This window comes from Crinia signifera, chromosome 5 (assembly GCF_055691185.1).
Source record: "Crinia signifera chromosome 5, ASM5569118v1, whole genome shotgun sequence".
In the NCBI taxonomy this organism is placed as follows: Eukaryota; Metazoa; Chordata; class Amphibia; order Anura; family Myobatrachidae; genus Crinia; species Crinia signifera.
Genome location: NC_139221.1, coordinates 204,406,834 through 204,432,873, shown reverse-complemented (window position 1 = coordinate 204,432,873; position 26,040 = coordinate 204,406,834). Strand labels below are relative to the sequence as shown.

At 43.8% G+C, this 26,040-nt stretch overlaps 1 protein-coding gene across 1 annotated transcript in view; it reads right to left on the bottom strand.

Moving 5' to 3' along the window:
- LOC146005778 (protein PTHB1-like) overlaps window positions 1-26,040 on the bottom strand; it is a 489,046-nt gene that overhangs the window by 234,788 nt on the left and 228,218 nt on the right. Inside the window, exon 17 of the mRNA XM_083145203.1 lies at window positions 9,658-9,830. Coding sequence (XP_083001329.1) covers window positions 9,658-9,830 — 173 coding nt within the window. The remainder of the gene's footprint in view (window positions 1-9,657; window positions 9,831-26,040) is intronic.

Here is a 26,040-nt window from a genome sequence, read left to right as displayed (position 1 = left end):
CCTGCAGGGGGTGTGAGATTTGTTACTCCTGTTGCGGAGAAGGCCACTGGATCAATAATAAATTGTTGACTCGTGGACTTTGACTCACCATCTTGCTCCCATGACCGGGAAAGGGCATCAGCTTTTCGATTTTGTGTCCCTGGACAGAATGACATCTTGAAACGGAATCTGGAAAAGAAAAGCGTCCATCTGGCTTGACGGGGATTTAAACATTGAGCAGACTTGAGATACAGAAGGTTCTTGTGGTCTGTGATAATTGTGATCTCATGAACAGCGCCCTCTCGAAGATATCTCCAATCTTCTATTGCCAACTTGATGGCGAGGAGCTCTTGATCACCAATGGCATAGTTACACTCTGCAGGCAGGAACTTACGAGAATAGAACCCACAGGGGTGAAGACGTCCATCGGGCGCTTTCTGCGAGAGGACTGCCCTAACGCCCACGGAGGAGGCGTCGACCTTGAGGATAAAGGGCAAGGTGGTGTCAGGTTGTCTTAACACGGGAGCTGAAGTGAACCTCTGCTTTAACAGATGGAAGGCTTTGATGGCTTCTGCCGGCCACTTCACTGGATTGGACCCTTTTTGTGTCAGGGCAGTGATGGGTGCCACAATAGATGAGAAATTACGGATGAACTTTCTGTAATAATTGGCAATACCTAGGAAACGTTGAACACCTTTCAGCGTAGAGGGAATTGGCCAATCTTGAATAGCCTGCAATTTTCCTGGGTCCATTTGTAGACCAGAACCGGAGACAATGTACCCCAGGAAGGGTATAGACTTCACCTCGAAGACACACTTCTCCAGTTTGCAATAGAGATGATTAGCTCGCAGCCGGGACAGGACCTCTTTTACCCAATAACGATGTTCTTCCATGTTATTGGCGTAAATTAAGATGTCATCGAGATATACGACTACATGTCGATATAGAATGTCCCGAAAGATCTCATTGACATAGTGCTGGAATACGGCTGGGGCATTGCTGAGCCCAAAGGGCATGACGAGGTACTCATAGTGGCCGTCTCTGGTGTTAAACGCCGTCTTCCACTCGTCGCCCTCTCGTATGCGGATGAGATTGTATGCGCCCCTCAGGTCAAGTTTAGTGAAGATGGTCGCACCACTGACACGGTCAAACAACTCGGTAATGAGGGGTAACGGATATCTGTTTTTCACAGTAATGTCATTGAGACCACGATAATCAATGCATGGACGTAGGCCTCCATCCTTTTTCTTCACGAAGAAGAATCCTGCACCAGCAGGGGAAGTTGAAGGACGAATGAATCCCATTGCCAGATTTTCTTTGATGTAGTCGGTCATGGCCTGAGTCTCTGGAAGAGATAGGGGATAGGTTCTACCTCTCGGTGGTTCTTTGCCTGGAATAAGATCAATAGGACAATCCCACGGTCTGTGAGGAGGCAGAATATCAGCGCCAGATTTGCTGAATACATCGGAATATTCTCTGTAGGGAAGAGGCGGAAGGTCTGCTGCATCTGCTGAGGAATGGCGAGCTGGAAGTACCTTTTGGAGACAGGTACTGGAGCAGGAAGGATCCCAGGAAAGGATTTCAGATGTCTTCCAATCAAGGCGAGGATTATGAAGACGGAGCCAGGGCAAGCCCAGAACCAGAGCATGGGTGGCTCTGGGTAGTACCAGAAAAGACAAAAGTTCGGTGTGCAGAGCTCCCACTCTGACTGTAAGTGGCAAAGTTCTGCGGGAGACTGTCGCATCAGAAATCCTACTGCCATCCACAGCAGTAAGGAAGACAGTCTCGGAAAGACATTCAGTGGGCAACCGCCACTTGCGGACCAGTTCGGCAGTTACGCATGTTGCCAGCGGCACCGGAATCAAGAAGTGCAGAGACAGTCTTGAAATGCTGACCAACTTGTAGGGAAACTGGTAATACACAATCGGTTGCTGATGGAGAGGACTTGATTACTCCTAGCCTACCCTCTCCTTGACGGGCTTGGAGGAGGAGTTTTCCTGAAGCTTTGGGCATGCAGAAATCTGATGTGCTGGGTCGGCACAATACAGGCAGAGCTGTGCCAGTCGCCGTTCTTCTGGAGACAGACGGAAACGATTTACCTCCATTGGTTCTTCTTTGGAATGGACCACCGGGGTAGCAGGTAAAGAAGATGGAGAAGTCGGCACTTTAGCTGGAGCCCTCTTGTTCCGTTCTACAGCTCTTTCACGGAAGCGTAGGTCCACTTTAATACATAGCGAGATAAGGTCGTCTAGACCAGACGGTAAGTCTCTGGTAGCGATTTCATCTTTAATGCGGTCGGATAGACCATGCCAGAAAGCTGCGTATAAGGCCCCATCACACCAGGAGAGTTCAGACGCAAGAATCTGGAATTGGACCAGATATTGCCCGACGGAACGGGATCCTTGTCTGAGATGGAGGAGTTCAGTGGAGGCAGATGCTGCTCGCCCAGACTCATCAAAGATGCGCCGGAATGCTGTCACAAAGTTCTTATAGTTAGACAAGATGGCATAAGATTTTTCCCATAATGGTGATGCCGATTCTAACGCTGCTCCACTCAGGAGGGAGATGATGTAGGCGACCTTGACCCTTTCAGTAGGGAAGTTACTGGGTTGCAGCTCGAAATAAATCTCAGACTGGTGGGGACGGACAGATGAAGACGAGGTGCAGCAGCCAATACAGGAGGATGAACTGGAACTGGAAGTACATTGACAGGCTTGGGGCCACTTAGAGTGGTCTGTAGTTTATCCAGCCGGGAAGAAAGATCTTGGAGGCAATGGATCACTCGACCCTGCGCAGCTTCCTGCTGATCCAAGCGAACAGCCAGTTGTTGTACAGGGCTGGGTGGCGATGCTTGGCTTGTGGTTGGATCCATTAGGCTAGTGCTTACTGTCACACCAGGGGTCTGAGTCGACGAGACTGAGACCTCTGGTGGGGACCTGGACCGGTACCTGAACCGGGGAGGTTGGAGAGGACCCTTACGCATATAATGCGTGACAGTGCACCCAAAGCCAATAAACAGTCAATGGTAAAATACAACCGAGTTTTATTAAGCAGATGGTTGTATATACAAGCGGTAAAGTATGCAGATGGATTGTACAGTCAATGTAGATGGCAATACTTTACAGCTGGACGAGGAGATGGAATTGATGGTGGAACATCGGATCCGGAATATCGGATATGAAGGTGGAGACTGTGGGTCCCGAATGACGGACGGAAACTGGAGACTGTGAATCCGGAATATCGGACTTTAACAATGGCGGAACATCGATGGTAGACGATGGCGGAACATCGAATGGACCAGAGTCCTGGAGCTAGGCTTAGAGTGCTGGGCCGTGGATGCAGGATCGCAGGAGATAGAATGCCTGGAACTTCACAGGAGATGGAATGCCTGGAGTACACTGCAGAAATGGAGATAACATGCACCAGCAGGAAAACACTTGTAGAGACAAGGACAGCTGAACACACACTGGAGACAACTGAAGCACTAGCAATGATTCTGAGAGCTCCCAGCATACTTATCCCCACTGAGTGGCCACGATTGGCCGAGGAAGTATGACAGGGAGATCAGATCATTCAGGATTGGATAATGCAGACATGTGACTGGCAAAACATGGCAGCCCCCATGTCAGGCTATGGCGGGAAAGAGTGTTTGTATCCACCATGCTTGTGGCCGGGAGCAATGGCGGCGGACAGACAGATTGCAGAGCACTGGATACTGTCTCTGTGGGTGAGGAGAGCGGTGCACCGCACAGCCGCAGACTCAGCAGCGCTGAGAGGACTGCAGGATGACAGCGATGATGGCGCACGGCAGACAGGACGCCGGCTGGGATGACATCTGAACCGCAAGCTGAGCCTGCGGAGGCACTTAGCCGGCAAGATAGCCTGCCTTAATACCCGGATCGTGACAGATGGATTGTATGCAGATTGTGTGCACATTTTGTGTCCAAAAACCACCAAGGACTGCCGGGGAATTGAAGGGAAATTGGACACAATCATGAGCACAATCGATCTTAAGATCGATCTTTCTGATGTATGGCCAGTAATAGAGATTTCCTAGTTAAAAATGATGTCACATACTGTACCTCGTACCCAAAACTACATTTTTGGGCAGACCGAAATTAGGGTGTTATCGTTGCTGCGCATGCGCTACTTGCAGCTTCTTAACCCCGGGTGATACCTTTCATCATCCCTACACGGGTAGAAAATGTAAGATTCGTCATCGGGTGAGTTGTACAACAAAGTTTGAGATTTACCTCATCAGTTGTCCGTGCGGCCGACATTGTGTCAGCAAAACTGACCGTCCATTTAAGGAGCCTGCAGCAGCACACAGATCTTCCATTAAAGCTGCATTTATGACTGGACATAGCAATCAACCGGTCACACAACATTTATTAGAAGCAAGACATTCCCTAACATCGGTCCGATATAAAATTATCGACCATGTTCCCCCTTTAAGGCGCAGGGGTGATAGATCATTGCGACTGTTACATGCAGAAAGTTTATGGAGCTTTCGCCTTGACACTTTAGCCCAACAGGGCCTTAATGAGAACCTGGGTTTATCTTGTTTTCTGTAAATGTTTTCAGGATTTTCTTGCTGTTTATCTTTATTATTACTAGTTCTCTATTTTGGTATATTTCAAATGTGGTGATTACAGTATGGAGTTTTTACTATTTATATAGCCTTCTGACATGCAGAGAACAGTAGGCTTTCAGCGTTATGGTTATAAATTATGTTTAATATCGATATATATCATATTTCTAGATCTGTCTATTTATATATGTGGTATTTACTCTGTATTTTGTATTTATTGAATATATTTCTTGTTAATCACCATGGTTACTTGGTCTACGATAGGTTGCTATTGATCACGTGCAGCGGGGTCTCTTTGTGCCTCTAGCTGCATCACCAGCAAGTGATGTCACCTGAGGGCGCCCTCTCGGACCACGGCACGAGACACGAACAGTCTGCAAGTGTATTTAGGTAAGTGTTATGTCTGTATTTTTAATCTCTTGACAAAGACTTTACCTTAGCCTGATCTCTATTTATTTGATTGTTGCCGTCTCCATATTTTCACGCTATGTTAACTATCGGAAGGCACCGATTTGCATATATTTTATTGGATTATATCTCAGACATCATTGGAGTATGATGGGCAGAACGGATGGTGTAATGGTTAGCATTACTGCCTCACAGTGCTGAGGTCATGGGTTCGATTCCCACCATAGCTCTAACTGTGCGGAGTTTGTATATTCTCCCCATACTTGTGTGGGTTTCCTCCGTGTAATAAAATATACTGGTATGTTATTTGGCTCCTAACAAAATTAACAATAGAATGTATGTGTGTGTGCATGTACATGTGGTAGGGAATATAGATTATAAGCTCCACTGGGGCAGGGACTGATGTGAATGTTCAAATATTCTCTGTAAAACGCTGCAGAATATGTATGCTCTATATAAAAAACTGTTAATAAATAAATTGGAGTGCCACCCCTGTTCTAGTTCACTCTTGGTTTTGTCCATCTAAGAAATATTTTGTCAGAAAGAGTGAACTAGAATAAGGGCCTGCTGGAGCCTACTGAAAAATAGCCCTGTATGTGTGTGTATATATATATATATATATATATATATATATATATATATATATATATATATATAGGTTTTGTGAAATAAGCGGCACTCTTGAGGTGGCCACCTGATTGAGCTTACACTGATTGGTGTGGGTGGTACTAATGCTGCTATATTAATGGATTGTGTGTGTTCACTTGCTTTATCCCTGACGACGGGAGGTTACTCCCGAAACATGTAGGATGCAATAAAGAGTTTTTCTTTCATCTACTTCTACAAAAGCCTCAAGAGTGCCGCTTATTCCACAAAACCTACATTGAATCATCGATTCTAGGAGGGCACCAGAGCAGTACTAATATCCCTGCAGAGGAACCGAGTGCCGGATCTACCGAGTATATATATATATATATATATATATATATATATATATAATGCCATGCTCTTATTCATAGCCAAATTAAGAGCATGGCTGAGTAGACCTTTAAGATATGAGAGTGACTTGGGGCTTAAAATGATCAAGAGCCTATTTTGAGAAGTCAAGGAGCAGCAATCAGTGCAGAGTGGGTGTGGACAGCATCATGTGGGCGTGTACACTCCATAACCATCAGCCTCACTGTCTCCCTAAATATATAAACATATACAAATGCATTTTTTTGGGGAAAAATATAAATACTCATGATAAACAAATGTAGCAAAGTACATCTCTGCTGCAATGTGCATGCACATTCTGGTATGTTGCATTGTGCGCCAGGCTCCGATTAGTCACAACTTGTGGTCGATCTTTGACTTCAATGGTGTTCACATGTGTACACACATGCTAGTCATAGTCATGGGCACAATAATTGTCCATGGATGAGTGTTGCTACATTTGTATGGCGGGCATCATTATGCTGTCATGATCATGGCTCTAGTTTTATGAGAAGGCTGGAGTTCCATCCACCTCATTGTTAATCCACCCTGCTCTTACTACCCTCTTGGAATGCATGGAATGCTTATCCCAAATCCTGGTGCTGGTTCCAAAATATGGGGGATCCGCAGTCTTTTTGTACCCCATATTTTTAAAACCAGAACCAGTCCAAGAGCCCGATTGCTCTTGGACTGGGATATGGGGATCTACACTAATTTTTCCCCTCGTACTTGAGGAACCAGGAATGGTTCAATGAGCAATGGCTCATTCTGGGGGGGCACATCATTTTTTTTTTCTAACTATAACACACTTTTTTTTTTTTTTTACAGAACCATGCACAGGTGTCACTGATTCTGTAACTCTCGAAAGGCTGGATCTGGTCTATTTATTTAGCGGTTTTGATGTTTTCTATGAGAAAACATCTGGATGCGATTTTTTTCAACAGGCAATTTGCACATTACTACATGTGTGATTTTGCTTAAAAATCATATTTTACTACATTTCACCCCTAAGGTCTACATACTAATGGACAGAGAATTTGAAATTGAGCCATTTTGCTAATAAAGCTAAGCTAAAACCAAACCAATCTCCTCTCATTAGTACGCCGATAGTATAATTAAGAAGGGAAAAACAACACAGTTCTCTTATATGTAATATGAATGATGGAAATAAACTGGAATGCTAAAGTATCTCTTATAGACATACAAAGATAATTCCGTTAGTAAACAATAGAATGCTACACATGATTTTACATGAGTTGGCAGGTCACCCGGAACAGAATTCCCAGTGAAGTCCAGAAAACTATTTCTAATGAGCAAAGAATTTCAACTGGATTTCCTCTAGAAAATACATGCCAGAAAGTAGTAAATGTTTTGAAATACATGACATTCCATTGGTCAAGCATTAAACAAAGATTTATGTTTTGTGGATAGCTGATAACAATATTCACAAGCCCCAAACACACAGTGCAAGCATTACTCTAATATGCTTCAAATTTATTTTCCGCCAGCTACTGAGTCTCAAAATTCTGAGTGCAGTCTAAATGGAAGAAGGAACCTTTATTTATTTTGTTGGCTGTAAGAAAGACTAAATAAGTTGCTGCTGGGGAGACAGCGATAAAACATTCACACGGCCAATAACGTGGGTAAGAGTCAAATGAGGTTTTTACAGCTTGGTAATGGCTTTTTCTGTAGAGAAGCATTGTGTCAAATAAAAGGGAGTCTGAAAAAGCATTTTTAACAGCGCTCAGTTCAGTAGATTTGACTGAGCAGTAAAATGAATCCAATGACCAATACGAATGTGAACAACAAAATGGCAATTAACACCTCACCAGCAAAAATAAACGGCATGAAGTTAATAATTATAGGCTTGATCTAAAGTATGTCACACATTTTGAAGCCTGAATGTAGGCATAATTCTGTGGCTACATGTGGACTTTGTATTGTGTCTTATTTCAATTTAAAATAAACGAAGCAGATTTCAAACCTAGCAATGCTGTGTGAGCCTGGATCAGGACAACGAGCATAGCCATGTCTCATGTGACCAGGGTAACCATCCATAAAGGATTACTAAAGACAGTCTGGAAATGAGACAGCTGTACGGAGTTCAGATCAAAGATAATCCTGGACAGGACCGGATTTATTTATTTTTATAGACATACTGTCCCGATTTTTGCGAGACCCCTTCCATTTTTATGGGAATGTCCTACCCACAGGCTTCAGTGTCCCACAGTGGGGGAGCAGCCAAAGTGATGAAATGGTGCATGGCTCACGCCCCCTTTACCATGAGACTATGCCCTTTTTACAGATATTACACACCCTTTCCGGGAGGGGTCCCACCTCGTTCATTTCAAAGTTGGGAGGTATGTATATAGGTACAACCTCTACTGGCTTGAGGTTCTTAGAATATTTGTGGGCCAAGAAATACTAGCCCACCAACCGCGTCTAGGTGACCACGTAAATTTTCTGGTGGGTCCTTAGTACTAAGTTTGAACCTGTGGTGCAGCACCCCCAAAAAAGCCAGCGGAAGCTAGTCGTCTCAGGTCAGCACACAAGTGAAATGCTAAGGTATTAGTAGGTTAATAAGAAAGAAGCAATAGCTAGGGGTTAACAAGTGTTACATAAATGAAAATGCTAGTAAATATAATTTAGTGAAGCATAATTATTATTAATTTATATGGTGCCACAAGGGATCCGCAGCACCTAATTGCAGAGTACATAAACGAATAAGCAAAACAGTGGAATACAATCGAGGACAAGTACAGGGTACATAAACATAGCTGCATCAGCAGAGGACACTGTAAAAGATATCAGCGTGGCAGAAAACTGCAAGATTTGGTGCTATCAAAGATGGGTAAGTGAAGAAAAAGCACCCTACTGTAATTGCAAAAGCTTACATTTTAAATGATTTAATGTATATAGTAATCAGCTGCATATAATATATATATATATATATATATATACACATACATATATACACAAATAGTATATTTAATTTAAGCTAATCAAAGAGGAATTGATTTCCTATTTGTGCTGGTTTTCAAAAGACATTTGTACTACAGTATATGAGACTTATCTGGACTATAATGAGGCTCTCTCAAGTAGGCCAATCACAGTGAGGGCATGCCAACAGAACTGCAGGTAGAACCAGTGGCGTAACTATAAATTTTGCTCCCCTTGACAAAAAGTTTGCGGTGCCCCATCCCCAACCCACCCTCCGTCCCCCCCGGCTCCTGTCCAGCGTGTTTCCCCATGCATAACGGAGAAGCTGAAGCAGGATAGAAGGAGAGAGACCAGCTGCTTCCCTTGGCTCCGATGCATCTCAGGCAATCCTAGCACGCCCATCCTGTACACAGTAGCTAATAGCCGGATCGGTGTACAGTCAATTGAATCAGTGGGGGGATTTGTTATCTCTGCCACGGCCGCACCCGCGCTATGGCTGACTTGCCTCCGGTGCAGGCAGCAGCATGTCAGTGCATGGAGCGGGTTCCAGCGCCCACACAGACCCCACTGCCACTTGGGGCTGGGGCTGCCTTACAGTAGTTACGCCACTGGGTAGAACAGAAACAGCAATTGTATTCTACTCTGCATCGGGACCTTCATAACTACGTAGTTACTGGACAAATATTCCTAATATTCTCCAGTAAAGGTATTGACTATATTCCAGGCCGGCTTGTGAGTATATCAACAAAATGGATACAGCATACCTCAAAATGTTGGTCTATAAGTTCAAAATAGGGTTGCAGTGGAATTGGTCCAGAAAACAAGCAAGCAAAGTCCTTAATTCCTTGCTTTTGGAAATACTCCTCAAAACGCAGGATGAGCTCTTTCGTAATAAGCCAGAGGTCTTCAAACTGCTCACTCTGGATCCTGTATCTCTCTAAAGTAGAACATGGAAGGAGAAAATTTTGTGTTTTCATTGAATAATCAGAAACGTGCACTGTTAATTGGTGATACCAAACAGTAATAAAGGACAATAACAGTAATGAGGGATAATAAGAGTGGAAAAGTGTGAATCAGTGGAGACGCTGCCCATGGCAAACCAATCAGCTGCTACGTATAATGGTATAGAATGCACTTTATAATAGACCTCTGAGCTTGGAAAAAAAATATTTCACACATTATATGGGTTGGGATGAAATGTCCCCTTTCCTTTGATATCCATAAAGTTTTGGTTACTCTGAAAACTAGAGGTTAATCACTGGAGACTACATAGAAACATATAGTTTGATGTCAGATAAGAACCACTTGGCCCATCTTGTCTGCCCCTTTTTTAAACATGTTACCTCAAACCATATTTGATCCTTATTTTTTTTGTAAGGATATTAATATGCTTATCCCAAGCATGTACTGTATAAATTATTCTACTGTATCTGCCTCTACCACCTTGTGTTCTGTTGCTCCTTTTCCTGTGAAGAATGTCTCCCACCTGCACCTTGTTAAAACCCTTGATATATTTGAAAGTTTCTATCATGTCCCCCCTTTCCCTTCTCTAAAGTATACATATTAAGATCTTTTAGTCTTTCCTGGTACATTTTGTGATGCAGGCCATGCACCATTTTAGTTGCCCTTCTTTGTACAATCTCTAATGTATTTATATCCTTCTTGAGATATGGCCTCCAGAACTGAACACAGTACTCTAGATTATGTCATACTAATGACCTATACAGTGGCATTATTACTTATTTCTTTCTACTGCTGATACACCTTTCCCTATGCAACCAAGCATCTGACTTGCCTTCTTCATTGATTTGTTACATTTCCTACCTGGCTTTAAGTCCCCTGAAATAGTGACACTTAGATCCCTCTCTTCTTCAGTAGTTTCCATTATAGTGCCATTTATACTATATTTAGTCCTTGGATTTTTGAGACCCAAGTGAATGATTTTACACCTTTTGGGCATTAAACTGTAGTTATCATGCTCTTGACCATTCCTCTAATCTACCTAGATCATCAATCATTTGTTTTACCCCTCCTGGTGTGTCTACCCTGTTGCATTTGTGTCATCTGCAAAAAGGCATATTTTACCCTCAATTCCATTTGCAATATCACCAATAAAGATATTAAAAAGCACTGGTCCAAGTACAGATCCATGGGGTACTCCACTTGTAACCTTTCCCTCCTTTGACTGTACTCCGTTTACTACAACTCTCCGTTTTCTGTCCTGCAACCAAGATCTTATCCATTGAACCATATTAGAATCCAATCCCAAGCTTTTAAGTTTATTTAACAGTCTGCGGTGTGGGACAGTGTCAAAAGCCTTACTAAAGTCTAGATAAGCTACATCTTCAGCCCTACCTTGATCTATTACTTTAGTCACCCAGTCAAAAAAGTCAATAAGATTTGTTTGACATGATCTTCCCCTAGTAAACCCATGGTGTTTCGGAACCTGCAAGTTTCCATCAATTTCCTTAATACTGATGTAAGGCTCACTGGTTGATAGTTGCTTACATCTTCCTTGGATCCACTTTTGTGCAGTGGGACTACATTTGCTTATTTCCAGTCCTCTGGGATTACTCCAGTAGCTAGTGACTGGTTGAATAATTATGTTAATGGTTTTACCAGCTCCCCTTTAAGCTCTTTTAGTATCCTTGGATGTATCACATCTGACCCCATTGATTTATCCACTTTCAGTTTTGAGAGTTCTGTTAGGACTTTCTCCTCTGTAAATGAACTTGTTTCTCCATCATTTTTCTGACTATACTTGCAACTTAACTGTGGCCCCTTCCCCTCTCTTTCAGCAGTGAATACTGAGCAGAAAAAATTTATTAATATGATCTGCTATTACATTGTTTCCCTCAAGACTTCCACTCTGTCTTTAGTCTTATTACTCCACTTTTTGTTTTTCTCGTTTCACTTATATACCTTAAAAAAGTTTTCCCCCCTTTACCCACTGATTTCCTTCGCAGCCTGTGCTTTTGCACATCAGATTACATTCTTAGCCTCCTTTTGTCTAACAAGATACACCTCTTTGTGCTCATTATTCTGCGTCTGCTTATATTTCCTAAAGGCCAACTTTTTTGCTTTCACAATACTTGCTACTTCTTCCACAAACCACAATGGCTTCCTTTTCCTTGTGTTTTTCCTAACTATTTTGATGCAAAGTTCTGATGCTTTTAGTACTCCACTTTAAAATTTGTCCCACTTCTGGTTTAATTTTTTTCACTGCTGCGGCTAGGGGATGTGGGGGGGGGGGGGGGGGGCGGCCAATAGCCATCCCCATCATGGATGTGGAACACATGCTGCAGGGGGAGGGGGCGATCGACCGGCCATTAGTCGGGCGGGGTTTGGTGGACTCGCAAGGTTGTGAATTCACAGCCTTGCGAGTCCACCAAACCCCACCTGGCCAATGCTGGGCCGCCTGCCCCCCCTCGCAGAATGACCCCCATTGTGTGTACTAAGCCTTAAGAAAACATTATACCAAGGAATTTCTTTTGTTATAGAATCTTCTTGCTTTAAAGAAAGAACAGTGTGAACAGTCTTTTATTCGGTCAGTCTTTTGCAGAATAGCAGACTACAAGCCTCTTTAGATATTTTTTAAATCTGTGTTTATTTTAACTGATTACATTAGAACACAAGCATAAGCAGTATAAGTGATGTATTTTTAAGAATCCTGTCCCTGCTCATTGCTAAGCAACAACACAATTAGTAATACATAACTGAATTCTTTGTCCATTCTACATGTAAGTAGCACTGAATAAATACATACAGAGCAGTATATGTTAGCAATCACAGTATTATGATGGAGCCAACATTTATATTATCACTGGAGAAAACACATGTAATAACTCTGTTAACCTTTGATAAATTATCCCATTTAACTTTAACCTCCACAACCCTCTACAATAAATTAATTGAAACCGGCTGAATTCCACCAAGAACCAAAGTGACTCCAGTTATCCAGATTCACAAGGCACAACACAGGACATACAAGTACATGAAAAGTCATTATATAATATTTTTTGTGGGTCAGACTGCAGAAATGAGGTATGTCTATAAAACAGATGTTGCAGAGCATAGAGGGACCCATGTATGACAGCAACATTAACACTGCACTTTCACTGAACTTAAAGTTATGTGGTGCAAGAGAACGTAACATTAATATAACATAACTATAGGCAATAAGTAATGACATCATGTTTTACACATCTAGAAATAATTATACCTATCCTCTCCTGCAACTGTTATATTGCATTTTATTTAATATGATCAACTTATATTTAATATGTCTAGAACATGTAAAGTTATCTAATTCATTAATGTATTTAAAATCAAAAAATTTTTGTCTGCAGGCAATGTAATGACATCATGAACAGTCAATGTACAGATCAGCTGATGTCTTAATCCTATATATATATTGACAGGTAGCAGCTCTGGCATGGAGAACTTTCCCTAACACATACCTCCCAACTGTCACGCTTACAGCGGGAACGTCCCGATATTCGGGGGCGTTCCCGCGTCCCGCCCGGGGCCGCCATTGTCCCGCGGTGGGGGGGGACAGTTGGGAGCCCCCCCAGCTTGACAAGAATAGACGCTGTGCGCATGCGCACAGCGTCTATTCAGCGCCGACGAGCGGCGAAAACGGGGCGTGGCCAGAGTTTCCGTCACCCGTGAGGCCACGCCCCCTTTTCTCGAGGCCGCGCCCCTTTTCGGGAGCGAACACGGCTTCGCCGCGCGAACGTCCCAACCTCCCAACTTCAAAAGTTGGGAGGTATGCTAACAGCAATGAATAGACTCTAAGCCAGGCATGGCCAAACTGTGGCCCTCCAGCTGTTGTGAAACTACACATCCCAAAATGACTTGCCACAGTTTCGCTATTAGGGAATGCCAACACTGTGGCAAGGCATGCTGGGGTGTGTAGTTTCACAACAGTTGGAGGGCCACAGTTTGGCCATGCCTGCTCTAAGCTAATGAGGACACTTTATCTATAAGAGTCAATTTAGAGAGCAGGGTGTGTGTCCTAAAACTGTGGGAGAACTAACTGCCAGCTTTGAAAGTAAGTTAAAGGGAATCTGTCACCAATGCCTCTAGCAAGGAGTGGGAGTTTAAATATATCCTGTAATGATGGAGCAACTCTTTTGATCTATAATGTAACTTGTAATGGATGATTCGCACCAGATGCAGACTTGTATTCAGGCCGGTCACATGAGCAACTGCAGGATATAAATAAGACCTGACCAAGCTCTCACATCAATCTTCAGTGCACACTTATCACTACAGCTTACCGACAAAAAACAGCGCTCCGGATCACAGTGATTTAGTAAAGGTCATCACATTATCTAAAACGTTTTTTCATTAATGATAATAAAAATGCACAAGTTGGTCTGCCAGAGAACAAACTCATGTTGTTCCTGGGTATGAGGTCATACACAAGCTGAAAATGAATGCGGTCTCTGGAGACTTTTTCTAGCTGTCTACAATTCACTAGGGGTAATTCAGTGAGGTGCAGAAGGCAAAGCCGCATCGTTAAACTTGCACACATCACTTTCATTGCATACACCTGAGAAAAGCACAGCGTGTGCAAATGTTGTCTAAAGCAAATTAGGAAAAGAGAGCAAGATCATACAGAAGCATGTTACTGTGCATAAGGAAAGTACTGGATGCTCTTAAAAAAGGTGTCAAATTGTTAATGTATGTCTTCAAAAAAAAAAAGTTTTTTTAAAATGGTAATAAGTAAACTTTTTCATTTCATTACAAACTAATAAATAAAAGAAAAAATGTTACCCAAAAAGTAGAAAATAAAATTTTGATGGTAATTTCCCAAAGCTTCTAAAAATGAAAAGAGCTGATGTTCATAGCAAACAATTAAATTCTATCATAATCTATCATTTTCTAGGATGCAACACAGTAACAATAGACATAATCTGATTGGTTGTTATGGGCAAGATCACCTCTTTTCATTTTTAGAAGCTCTAGTAAATATACCCCATCGTGTACTTATGTAATGTGTAGAGAAAGAGGGGGATGATGCCACGCAGGGCCGAAACTCCCAGAGGCAATGGGGACACCAGCCTCTGGGCATCAATTCCTGAAGGGGCACCTGCAAGTATAGCATCCCCTGTGGGGTTCAAAGCACGATCCAATTGTGACCAGTGATCTTCAAACAGAGCTCTGCGGTGCACCCATGGTTGCTGCACACTGTTGTTAATTGGTGCTATCACAGGAAAACAAAGCTCAGCATGGACTTCTGTCTCTGTCACTCACTATGTTATGTACCATAGCCACTTAACACCATTGAAAATCTGGGTACTTGTGTATTATCACGGCGCCCGGCTATGCTACGCTATCAACGTACCTAAGGTACGTTGTCAGCGTATGCCGGTGCCGTGATAATACGGTTTTGGATTGTGTGTGTAGTGCTTTATAATTACCCTCCTCCACTGCGTCCATCACGATCTCCGCGATCCACGATGTCGCCGGCGGCAGCGTTCAGTCCCCCTCCTCTGGCAGTCACTCCCCGGCGCATGTACAATGTACGTAATTCAGCCTAGTGCCGCTGGGGGAGCATCACATGGATTCCCTGTTCCCCCAGAGGCACTATGCTAATTGCGTACATTGTCGGCTGCGAGTGCCGGAGGAGTGGGACTAAACACACGCGGTGGCCGGGCCGGAGGAGGGTAAGTATAAAGCACAACACACACATTTCCCCCACTAACGACATCATATCCCCACTATCCACGTCATACCCCCAGTATCCGCGTGGGAGTGGAGTTAATTTTATAAAGTGTGGGGAGCGCAGCGAGCCACTGAGCCTGAAGCGAGGCGAGTGCAGCGAGCCCTGCGATTGGATGTGCATCCCCATCCCCTCGCGGGGATCGCTGCACTCGCCACGCTTCGGGCTCGGTGGCTTGCTGCGATCGCCACACTTTATAAAATTAACTCCACGCCCACGTGGATATTGGGGGCATGACGTGAATAGTGGGGATATGAAGCATTGTGTATTATCACAGCTCACCAGAACAAGTTATGTAGTTTACGTAGCCAGCATAGTGGTGTATTGGTATTCTCAATACACCACTATGCAAAATAATAATACACAAGTACCAGAATCTGCAAAATTATAAATCATTAATATCAAGATACAAGACTTCCGCTTCCGGCTTCATGCTGCACGCACGCTACTAACAGCAGCTCCGTGCAGCCGTCCACTCACCCGCTAAACGGAGCCCTTCCAAGAGCTCCAAATGCCGGCAATACCCTCCAGACACCACCCGCTGCCCCCATGGACAAGTCTCCGTCCCCGGGCTACTCACAGAAGCCGCAGCAGAGACCCGAGAAACGCCGCGCCGAATCCAACATGGCGCCGGATCCGGACTCTGCTCCTCCATCGCCTGCCTCCAGACAGTCCACCCCACAGAAAAACCCCAGCAGCGTACAGGTACACAAGAACCCTGATGCTCCAGCTACGTATGGGGATATAGTTGAGGCAATTAAAACCACAATGCCCCCTATTCTAGCAATTGCGGTGGCAGAAATAACACAGAAAATCCAACACCTCACTACTAGAGTCACAGACTCAGAAAACACAATAGGCGCTTTGAGTCATGATATGCATAATGTGCAGAGGGACATAATTAAATTACAAAAGGAAAATTTCCAGTTATGGAACCGTCTGGACGACGCCGAAAATCGTTCCAGACGTAATAATATCAGAGTTATAGGTCTGCCTGAGACCCTTAAAGGGCCGGCCCTCACTACATTTGCATCCTCCACCCTGCCCCAGATCCTGGGCATACAAGACGAATGCAAGGATATAGTCATAGAACGGATCCACAGGGTGGGACCCCAACTCAGACATGCAGATGCCAGACCACGTGCAGTGCTATTCAGATGCATGAACTACCTGCACAAGGTGGCCATATGGAAAGCTTCACGTAAACATCAGGATCTTAACTGGGAGGGGAAAAAGATAAGAATCTTCCAGGACTTTTCTGTTGAGCTCTCGAAACAGCGCAGAGCATTCTCCACAGTCTGTTCCCGCCTAGTAGCAGAGGGGCAGAAATTTGCCCTCATGTACCCTGCTCGCCTTCGCATATTTACAGCAGACTCCCATTTTGACTTCTCCTGCCCCGAAGATGCCACAGACTTCCTGCGAGAGAGACACCCCCCACCCAACGAGGATATCTCTGACCCACATGAGACCCACGCCCGAGCTTGACCGCCTACTGCATCCATAGACTCACAGAAATGCACTCAGGACGAACCGTGCCCCCTTGCATACTCCCTGAGGCCAAACCAGGGCCATTTACCTCAACCTGGATATCCGCTTTGAAATTTATATTGACACTACCCACCAAAGTCCCAACGCCCAACAATAGCCACCCACCAAGCCACAGTTGCAGGCCACTAACTCCAATCCTCTGACACAATTAAGTCAACTAATGACGGTGACCCCTCAGCTATTATAGCTCCCCAATTACCCTCCTGCCCAATATCCTAGTTATAAAAAAAAAAAAAAAAAAATGGAATGAACTGAAAGGAAGCTTGGCACACCTTGCCATGATCCGGATTCGATCCCCACATGGTTCCCCCTATTGTTGGAGGACAGTTACTACTAATCTCATTTTTATAATGATTTATGCGGTTGTCCTCAAGTTTATTAACAAACTTCGGCATGTGTTACATGCACTTTACAGTTATACTTCTATATGTTTTGTCTCCCTAGTCTTGTGTATATGTTCCCTCCCCCCCTCTCTCCCTCTCTGTATCCCCACCTACAGACTGGAACGAAGAATGAAGACACCCAGAGAACATCTCGCCCGCGCAGACTTATCACCCTTCGACACCCATGACTGAGCTGAAGATAGGCTCCCTCAATGTGGGAGGTCTACACTCACCGGCAAAACGCCGAAAGGTATTGCTTTATCTCCAGAGGCAGTCTCTCGATATAGTTTGTCTCCAAGAGACACATTTATTACCCCCTGAAATAGCCAAACTCCAAATGCTAAAATGGAGAGTGCTAGCGTCAGCGCCCTACAATAGCAAAGCCAGAGGAGTAGTCATGCTCTGCTCTAAATCACTTCCAATTACTATTTCCCACACAATAGCAGATCCTGAAGGGAGATATCTCATAGCACATGCTTCCATAGCCAATGCAGACTACACAATTTGCTCAATATATGCCCCTAACACTTACAGCAAGAAGTTCTTTACCACCCTGATAAATCTCCTCTCACCAAGAGTTGAATCAAAAATCATCCTATGTGGCGATTTTAACCTAACATCACACCCCTATCTAGACAGGTCTTCCACCACCACAAAGCCCAGACACCCCCCCAAAATAGGCATACCCTTTTTAGCACAGTCCCTCAATCTGATAGACATATGGAGAGCTAGCCACCCAACCTCACGCGAATATACATGTCTCTCAGCGGCACACCACACCCAATCTCGTATAGATTACATACTAATCTCTACATCCCTATTTTCACTTACAAAAGACCCCCAAATTCAACCAATACACATCTCAGACCACGCCCTAATACATTGTACGATTACTACATCAAAAGAGCGCTCCAACTATAAGGCTTGGAGGTTCCCAGCACAGTTATGTAATTCAGAACCATTTCAAAAATATCTTTCCACTGCTTGGGAAGAATATCATTCCCACAACTCTGAACACCTAGCCTCCAACCCTGCCAACTACTGGATGGCCGCCAAAGCCTATCTCAGAGGCCTGATAATAACTTACGAAAACCGCCTCAAAAAACGCTCAACCCAAGAATACATATCTCTCCAAACTTCTTTGACCGAAGCCTATGCTAATTACACCCAAAACCCCACACACCAAAACAAAACAGCATACCAAAAAGCCAAACTCTTACTAGACAATTCCCTATCAGCCTCAGCAGACAAATCCCAATTCTTATCTAACTATCGCTTCCACAAATTCGGAAATAAGACAGGGAAACTATTATCTACAATCCTGAACTCAGACAGATCACCCATGCTTATCCACCCCCTGACTAAAAGTGACGGCACACTCACAACAACTAACTCACAAATCTCACAAGTCATGACAGAGTATTACGCTTCCATATACTCCAACCCCATCACAGCCCACCAAGGCGACTCACATGACACTATTCCCACATCCATAGACAACCATCCCCCTGAGGTATGGGACACAACTTCATACCCCAAAATCCCAGAAGGAACAGCCCAGACACTCACTACCCCAATCACATTAGATGAAGTATTGGGAGTGATTAAACACCTGAAATGTGCTAAAGCACCAGGCCCAGACGGATTTTCAGGAGATTTTTATCGCATGTTCGCAGACAAAGTAGGCCCAATCTTAGTATCTACATTTAACTTTATTTTAATTAACAACGCCCCCCCTCCATATTTCAACTCGGCAATAATTAAAGTGCTCCCTAAAACAGGCAGGAATCTATCCAACCCCGGATCCTATAGACCCATATCGTTACTCAATAACGACTACAAAATACTGACAAAAATACTCGCCGACAGAATTAACACCCTACTCCCGCTCATTATACACCAGGACCAAACTGGTTTCATCAAAGGTAGACACTCAGTTCGTAATGTCAGGAAGCTATTAGCGGCAACCCAATCCTTCCACCTTGATGAAATCACAGACACCCAGGCACTACTGTTGGCAATTGATGCAGAGAAAGCATTTGATTTAGTACTATGGCCACACCTATATCAAACGATGAATAAATTCGGTATACCCATCACATTCATAAATTTTATTAAATCTATATACAACAACTCCACATCCCAAATAGCCTGCAACAGTTTCTTATCAGCCCCTTTCCCCATACAAAGGGGAACGAGACAGGGATGCCCCCTGTCACCCCTCCTCTTTGATATTGCTCTAGAACCTCTAGCTATAGCCCTCAGGGAAAACCCACAATTCTCAGGTATCACTGTCAAATCCATAGAGCTTAAATTAGCACTCTTCGCAGACGACATGATTTTGTTTGTCACTGATCCCCTTAAGTCCATCCCAGCTATAATGAACACTATACATTCCTTTAGTTCATTTTCAGGTTACAAAATTAATGTAAGCAAAACAGAAATCCTTCCGATCACCCCCCTCGCTCCCCCCGTTATTTCCAGCCCCATCTTACAACAATTCAACATCCAAACCACAAACATAAAATACCTCGGAATTCTCATCACACCCAACCCTAGACAAATATACAAAACTAACATCACACCGATTATATCCAAAATTAAATCGCAACTAGAGTGCTGGACCAAATTACCTATCTCTCTCTTAGGAAGAGCTGCTGTTCTAAAAAGCGTGATCTTCCCTAAGCTATTTTACATACTACAGATGATCCCCTGTACCATATTAAAGCGAGACACGCTAACATTGAACAAACTCATGTCCAACTTTTTATGGAAGGGAAAAAGACCCAGGATGTCACTCTCAAAACTACACCTCCCCACAGATAAAGGGGGTTTAAAAATCCCAGACTTCCAAGCATACGCATGGTCAATACATTTTAGATATATTTCAGACTGGCTAAGTAATCTCTCCTCATACACAGACCTTGACCTAGACAAAGCTATATGCCACCCATACGCCCCTAGCGCCCTCATTCACTCAAAACCCAAGCAAATACCCACCATAATACTACAACACATATTATTCCGAGACACTTATGACGCGTGGATACAGGTGAATAAAAAACTAGACAGAGACCCCACAATATCCCCATTTATCCCGATTTGGGGCAACCCCAACTTCCCTCCGTCAACTTCGAACCGAGGTTTCACGGAATGGACACGTAAAGGATTAGACATGGCCACGAAGCTGTTTGACCCGGGAGGGACCATCTTTACCTTCGACACACTCCATTCCAGATATGACCTCCCCAAATCACACTTCTTTATGTATCTACAAGCAAGGCACTACATAGGACCGCTCTCCCTCTCCATAACCCTCACAAATCACTCTGACCCACTACTCCGCTTCTTTAATATAATACAAACACAAGACTTCAAAATAGCACACATATATGACCCTATTCTCCAAACCCACCCAACTAAACATTTACAATACCTTCAGGATAAGTGGAAACAGGACCTCCCAGAAACCCATACGGTAGACGACATCTTTCAAAATTTTGTTAAAGACATGAAGGTTCTTCGATCCCCCTATCTGCAAGAGGTCCACTTCAAGGTAATGCATCGCATATATTATGCACCAGCCCAAACAAAATACATGGCAAAAGATGCAACCGGCGAGTGTCCCAAATGCAGACTGGTGAATGCAAAATTTTACCACTGCTTCTGGGCTTGCTCCAAGATACTAAAGTTCTGGAGGAAGACCATAAACTATATCAATAATATGTTCAAAATCAAAATAGCCATCTACCCTCTGGCATGCTTATGCCTAAATTACTCCGCCTGGCACTTTCCCCCAGCTTTCTCAAAAAATATTCCGCTTCTCACAATATGCCTAACCCTAGCAAAAAAAATAATATTAATACACTGGATCTCAACCTCAACTCCCTCCATAGCTGAACTACATTCTAAACTTCTCCAATTAGCATTATATGACAGAAGGTCAGTCCAACTTGACCCATTTTTTAGCTACCAGAAATTCGTAAGAATCTGGGAACCCTTTATCCATACACTAGACCCAATACAAAGGCAAAATTTCACCCAATCACATAGCAACCACGGCAAAGCAGACATAACTAAACAGATTTTGCATAAGTCCTAGACTAGACTAACAGCACTCCAAGGATGAGGCTAGTCACAGTGAAGACTATACCCTCGGGAGATAACTCATGCCCAATCCACCCGCTTATCTTAACATGATTGTCACGAGACATCTAGCTGGTTTACAGGACTGCGCGGTCGAGATCAGAAGAACCCTTAATTCTCCAAGGATGAAGACCTAAGAATCCCGTCATACTATATTGTCTTCAGAGTTCCATATCAAGACTCATTCCTCCACTCCCCCCCCCCCTTCCCTCACTTAACCCCCAATGTGTCTAGTCCATGTCTGGTTAAATATTGTTACCAAATTCATAGCAGGGTTATAATGGTTTACAATAGAAAATTGGTCTACTGCAAGGACTTTGAGTTAACCATCCCTCCCTTCCTTCAATCCCCCCCCCCTTTTTTTTCTCTTATTCTACCCTCCCCACCCCCCCCCCACCCCCTCCCCTTTCTCTTTCCACCCCATCCCCCCACCCCACCTGTTTAATAGCTATCTCATGTTTATAAGGCTCGACAGGGTAGACAAATTTAAGGAAATCTGATCGATACACCTTCCACTACTCTCCATTATGATACCCAGTCAATGTATACTTTTATTGTATTATTTACATTATTTGAAACTTCAATAAAAATGTTTAAATTAAAAAAAAAAAAAAAAAAAAAAAAAATATCAAGATACAAATAAATGTAAACAGGTAATTAAGTTAAAAGGCTGCTTCATACTGCTTGTCACTACAGTGGCAAACGGAGGATTATTAGATTAGGTTTCAAAATGTAAGTACGGGAATCTGAGGAAGGGGTAAAAGCCCTGATAATTGGTCTTTTCATTCACTGGATACGGTATGGAATACAGTATTAATATTTAACAGGGTACTTGTGTAGTTTCACAGCAGCAGTTACGCCGTCAGCGTAGTGTCCCTGCGGCCAGCGTCAGTCACAAGTAGCGTAGTGTTTCCGCGGCCGCTTAAGCGTCCCTGTCAGATCCAGCGTAGTCAGTCAGCGGTATTGTAGCATAGTCAGTCAGATGTATGATATGGCAGGTGTGAATGTGTTCCTGATACACCCCCACTATCCACGGCAGCCCGAAGCGCGGCAAGCGCACGCGTTACGCGTCCTCCCGACCTTTTCATACCCCCACTATCCACTGGAGTAGATTTTATATAGTGTGGCGAGCGCAGTGAGCCACCGAGCCTGAAGCGTGGCGAGGAGACGCGAATTACCTTACATATAATCCGCGTCCCCTGGCGGGGTTTGCTCCGCTTGCCACACTATATAATATCAACTCCACGCCGACGTGGATAGTGGGGGTATGAAAAGGTTGCCACGCTCCGGGCTGCCGTGGATAGTGGGGGTTTGAAAAGGAGGCATTTGCCAGTATGTAGCTTGGAACACTGGCAAATGCCTCCTTCATTGTAAATGAGACGCACTTGCGTCCACACCCCCTCTTGTGACAGGAGACGCAAGCACTACAGAACCCCTAACCCTGTCGGCAGGGTTGCTGTATCCTGCCGCAATAGCTACTCAGATGCAGGAGCGTCTCATTGCTGGAGCGTCTGAGATGCTCCTGCGTCTCAAACAGTTGGAGCGCCTCTCTGCCAGCACCAGCATGATCCCCTCTCCGCCAAAGAGAGGGGATCATGCTGGCGCCGGCAGTGCGAAAGAAGTGCTGACAAGGCTTGCCAGGGATGCCGGGGACAGAGATGCAGTTCCCGGCAACAGTACGGTAATTACTTGTTTAGATTCATGGCGGCAGCCTACGCTGATAATGTAGCTAAGGCTGCCGCCATGAAACTACAAAAGGCAGCCATTGGGCTACGCTGATAACGTATCTTAGGCTGCCGCTGTGAAACTACACAAGTAAGGCAGCCATTGGGCTACGCTGTTAGCGTAGCTTCAAACTTCAAGCTGCCGCCATGAAACTACACAAATACCTTTAACAGTACAGATGGTCTGTAGTATAGGCTGTTTCAAACATTTAAATAAGATAAGTTGTCAGGAAAAGGTTAAACCTATCAAAATAAATACACAAACATAATAGAACCAGTGAAGCTCACAATCTCCCACTTCATGGTAAGGTTTCTGTCTCTTCCTCCTGGCAGCTACTCTCTGGTCCACACATACAGTAAGTGTGGTATAAGAAGCTAGTACACTAGGTATGTGTAGCAGCTCTGCTCTGTCCCTTAAACTGCATGATGTGGTGGCAGTCCTATTGATCATATTATATACCAGTGCTATTGTTGTGGGCAACCAGAAACCCCCCTACATTTGCCTATGCTTAAAAAATAATTAACACCTTACTTTTTCTTGCCAGTGCTGCTGTAATTGCTACTATGTTTTGTGAGAATAAATCAAACGGTTATCCCAAACCCTGTGGTCCAACATATGCTCGGTACACACTGAGAGATATAACATAGTAACATAGTAATTAAGGCTGAAAAAAGACGTTAGTCCATCAAGTTCAACCTATCTAACTTGTAACTACTTACTTTAGTAAGTCATATATATAGGATTCTCTTAGTGGCCAAAAATGCATCCAGTTTTGCTTTAAATTCTGTAATCACCCCCACCGGCAATGATTTCCAGAATTTTACTGCTCTAATGATGAAGAATCCCCATCTTAATTCAGTACAGAATTTATTTTCCTCGAGCCTCAGTACATGCCCGCGTGTCCTAAGTGTAGGCCTGTTAGTGAACAAATCATCTCCCAGCTCCATATGATTCAATCCTGTATTTGAACATACTAATCATATCACCTCTCAACCTCCGTTTCTCCAGTGAAAACATATTCAGCCTGGTTAACCTATCTTTGTATTCTAGTGATTCAAGACCTTTTACTAGCTTAGTCGACCCTTCTCTGTACCTGTTCCAATTCCTTTATGTCCTTTTAAAAGTTACGGTGCCCAGAACTGAACACAATATTCCAAGTGTGGTCTCACCGATGCCTTGTATAGAGGCACGATCACATTGGCATCCCTTGAATCCATACCGCTTTTAATGCATGCCAGTGTCCGGTTTGCTTTTGCTGCTGCACTTGAGCAGTGTGCACTATTACCCAATTTTTCCGCTATGATGACCCCTGAGTCCTTCTCTACAGCAGAATTTGCTATAATAACTCCATTTAGCCTATAAGTAGCTTGTTAATTTTTGTTCCAATAATTAATTACTTTACATTTTTCACTGTTAAACCACATTTTCCACATTTCTGCCCACGTTTCCAGCTTATTTAAGTCACTTTTTAGTGTTTCCACATCCTCTCCTGAGTTAATTTCCTTACTTAATTTCGTGCCGTCTGCAAATATTGCAATTTTACTCACTATGTCACTTCCAATATCATTAATGAATATATTAAACAAGGTGGGTCCCAATATTGAACCTTGCAGGACTCCACTTTGGACCTTACCCCAGCTGCAATGTATGCCATATACCACCACTCTCTGTCCCTGATTGTCCAACCTAAATTACCTAGTTTCATTAATAACTTTTTATGAGGCACAGTGTCAAAAGCTTTAGCGAAATCAAGCAGTATTACATCAACAGATTTCCCTAAGTCTAGCCCCCTACTGACTTCCTCATAGAAGCTAATTACATTAGTCTGACATGATCTATTTTTGATTAACCAATGCTGAGCCTTACTTATGACTTTTTTCTGTTGTAAGACATTTTGGATACTATCTCTTATTATTCCCTCTAATATTTTTCCCACAATGGATGTAAGTCTAAGCAGCCTATAATTTTCAGGGTTAGTCTTCTGAAGATTCTTCTCTTGTAAATACGAAGCAAAAAGTTCATTGAATAATTCTGCTTTTGCTTTCTCTTTTCCTTCTATTCCTTCTATTACTTCTATTAGTGGGTCAATATTTTCCTTCCTTAACCGTTTCCTTTCAATTATGAGGAGAAATGCAGCCGCGGCGGTGATCAGAGCAGTTAGGTGGGCGGCGGTGATCATCAGTGCAGCAGGCGGGCAGCGGCGGCTATTAGAACTTAAAATAATGTCTGTCTGGCTTCTGATTGGCTGAGATAGAGCACTCTCAGCCAATCAGCGGCCGCCAGGAGGAAGGCCTCTGATTTAAAAATTCTTATAGCCGCCGCTGCCCGCCCACTGCACTAATGATCACCGCAGCTGCACCCGGGCCGCTGCCTGCCCCCACTGCTCCTCACCGGAACCGCCACTGCCCCCTGCCTGCTACTCACCGGTACTGCTGCTGCCCACCCTCACTGCTCCTCACCGGCACCACCGCTGCGCCCACCCCACTGCTCCTCACCTCCCTGCAGCTCCGCTTTTTTTTTTACATGTGATAAATTGCATGCATCAAGGGTGAAATTTAATAGGATGAGAGATTCAGAAAGTGAAAGATTTCGTAAGATTTTAAAAAGTGGCAATC